The sequence below is a fragment of the Terrapene carolina genome, unplaced genomic scaffold (assembly GCF_002925995.2).
Source record: "Terrapene carolina triunguis isolate 2854851 unplaced genomic scaffold, T_m_triunguis-2.0 Scaffold357, whole genome shotgun sequence".
In the NCBI taxonomy this organism is placed as follows: Eukaryota; Metazoa; Chordata; order Testudines; family Emydidae; genus Terrapene; species Terrapene triunguis.
Genome location: NW_020664708.1, coordinates 30,841 through 34,158, shown reverse-complemented (window position 1 = coordinate 34,158; position 3,318 = coordinate 30,841). Strand labels below are relative to the sequence as shown.

The window sequence follows — 3,318 nt, the reverse complement described above, 5'->3', positions numbered from 1 at the left end:
TATCATAACACCTGGATCCTACAATCTCAGAGCCACCCCACACTCCCCACAGCTCTTCCTCTGCAGTGGGGGAGGTAGCTCCTCTCACACCTGCTCCCTTAGCTAAGGGGGAATCAGTGAATGTTTTTCACCGGTGAGATATATCACACACGAGAGGCAAATTCCAAGACACTCATCTGTACAGCTTGTCTTGTTACATCCATAGACACCATGCGGTGCTTGACGGACTGCTACACAGAAACAACTACACAAGCTGAGAAGAATGCACAATATATAAAGAGAGTGAGCAACTGTAGGACATGTGACAGCCTAGATAATTACAGCTGGCACGTGCAGGAACCTGTTGGCATAAATACCAGGACCCTTGTGCCCTTCATGCCCATTTTGCTGAGCACAAAGTTAAACCCAGCATGATAATGTCTGTTTCCATGGGGGAAACTTGGCTCATTTCCAATGTAGGAATGGCCTTGTGGATCAGACCTTTGGTTCATCTAGTCCAGTGTCCTCTCTCTCACAGTGACAGCCGCAGATGCTGCATAAGAAGGTGTGTGTGACTTGACCACAATGATACTGTCACCCTAATGCCTGACACCTAGAGATTGGCTTGTGCACTGAAACACATGGGCGTATAGGCTTTCCAAAATATTTAATTAGCTGTAAGAGTTGTAACCACATAGTCTCACTATGTCCTAATTCTTTCTGATTCTTCCTTAACTCATGGCCTCAACTACTAATTATCTGCATATCAGTATTTTAGAGTTTGATTGTGCCACATTTTAGTATAATTTAATGCCCTCTTGGTCTTGTGTTATAAGCCAGGGGGAACACATTCTCGATGTAATATGTACCAGTCAGTATTTTATACATTTTCTCATGTACCCTTTAAAAGACGTCCTTTGTAAGGTAACAATCCCACTGTTTTCAGACTCTCTCTGTATAATAGTTACCCAGGGTCCTTGAGCATTCTCCTTGCCCTTGCCTCAACCCCTCTACCTCTGCAATACCCTGTGTGACAAGGGTACCCAATACTACACATAGGAGTCCAGAGGAGCGTGAAATATTGACTTGACTGATCTCATGGCACTGTATTTTCTGCACAATTTCCCACCCCACTCCTCCAGGATCCGAATGTTTAGTTAGTTTCTGTCCGTGTTTGCACTGTGCTTAGGGTTTCCCAGAGCTGTGTACCATGATGCCCAGATCCCTGGCTCATACATTTAAATTAGAACCTTTTTAGGTGTTTGAGGAGTTCAAGCTTTTCCCTTCAATGGGCATACAAATTGCAGTTAATGACATTAAAGTTCATTGGCCAGCATGCTGCCCATTCACTTGATTTGGTTAGCTCCCTCTATGGACTTTTCTGGAGTTCACTATGGCTAAAATAATGTAGTGCCATCTGTAAATCTTGCAAGTCACTGGTTAATCCCCTTTCCAGATAAACTGTGTAAACCCCCTCGCTGTACTTCTCTCCCTTCACAGGAACCTGGAGCATTTCTGAACCTGATCGACGCATAAGCCCCCTCATGGCAGATTTCAACTTCACCACCTCTGACTCTTCAATATTCATCCTACCCGGAATCCCTGGCCTGGAAGCTGCCCACGTCTGGATTTCCATCCCTTTCGCTATGTTCTACATTATGGGCCTGTTGGGAAATTTCACAGTTCTGTTTGTTGTAGGCAAAGAGAAGTCCCTGCACAAGCCGATGTACCTGTTGCTCTGCATGCTGGCGCTCACAGAAATCACCACATCTACCTCCTTCATGCCAAAGGCACTGTCTATATTTTGGTTCAATTTGAAAAGCATTACTTTGAAGGGCTGCCTCACCCAGATGTTCTTCTTTCACGTACTTTCTACAATGCACTCAGCCATCCTAGTGATAATGGCCTTTGATCGCTACGTTGCCATATGTAACCCTCTGAGATATGCCACCATCCTCAGCAATGCACGAATAGTTAAGTTAGGGCTACTGGGTATGATCAGAGCTGTTCTCTTCATTCTGCCTATGCCCCTTCTTCTGAGCGGGCAGCCATTCTGTGCCAACCGCATTATCCCCTATATGTACTGTGACCACATAGCTTTGGCAATGATGTCATGTGGGGACGTCACAGTCAGCAGCGCGTACGGCTTGGTGATGGCATTTGTAATGGTTGGGTTTGACCTGACGCTCATTGGCCTGTCCTATGGTCTGATCATCAGGGCCGTTCTCAGAATCTCCTCCAAAGAAGCCCAGCAGAAAGCCCTCAACACCTGCACATCCCACATCTGTGCGCTATTGATGGCTTATACTGTTGGACTCTTCTCCACTCTGACACACAGGTTTGGATATGGCATCGCTCCACACGTTCACATCATCTTGTCAAACCTCAATTACCTCATTCCCCCCATGCTCAACCCTATCATTTATGGGGTCAAAACCAAAGAGCTTCGTGACAAATTGGTCAAATACATCTGCAGAATGTACTCACCTCGTGCTGTTGACTTTAAACCTGCTTGACAAGACAGGGTTTTGGAACTGCACTATGTTATCCTGGATTTGAGGGGTGTTTACTCCAGAATGTGATTAAGGTAATTACAAACGTATGATGTTCACTGGCCACAGGTAATTAATGAAATAGAGCACCACATAATTATGGGTTGATTAGAAAGAGGCTTTTAGATGTAAGGTCAAAATCTAGGAGGTAGTTTCTACTAATCACAGTGGAAGGAGTGGACAGACAAGTAAATAAGTGAGAAAGAGAGAAGATAAATGGATGAAAACCTTGAGGCTAGACACCTCTGATATTAGATATTTATTGAAAGTTAGTAACAGTGATAATCTAGTAGGGGTCACTCTGACCTCTGTGTTTTGTAGAAGTTATAAAAGTTTAGCTAATATATTGCACTTTGGAGCAGTCCTCTGAAGACTTTTTGAGAGACCTTTTTCCTGATACCCTTTCTCCCCAGTGAGTGACTAACAGGCCACTGCAAACCTGCTGTTTATTATTCAGTTCTGTTCCATGTGTTAGGTAAATAGCTGGGAGGTTCTAGACCTATTGCTTCTGTCTGTGTGTGCCTCAGTCAAATAAACTGCAATGTTAGACAAGAGAATGCTGACTTGCATTTAATCCTTGATCGGACAGAAGTGCTGTGTTCCCATTGATTTATTCCTGCCTGGAGTAAAATAGTTATTTTGCCCCTGCTGGAAGTTCTGAAAACCCTGGGTTACAGACTGCTGGATTAAACTATACCATCACCTTCGAGTTAACTAAATTACCGCTTTGTGCAGTTGATTTGGAGTCACTTTCAGCTGGAAGTATCAAAACACACACTAACTATTC

General features: G+C 44.1%; 1 protein-coding gene across 1 annotated transcript; it reads left to right on the top strand.

The window, feature by feature from the left end:
• Positions 1–1,523: 1,523 nt before the first annotated feature.
• LOC112124354 (olfactory receptor 52N2-like) lies at positions 1,524–2,495 on the top strand. The gene has a single exon (XM_024222868.2). It carries the CDS (start codon positions 1,524–1,526, stop codon positions 2,493–2,495), a length of 972 nt encoding a protein of 323 aa, XP_024078636.2.
• Positions 2,496–3,318: the final 823 nt, after the last annotated feature.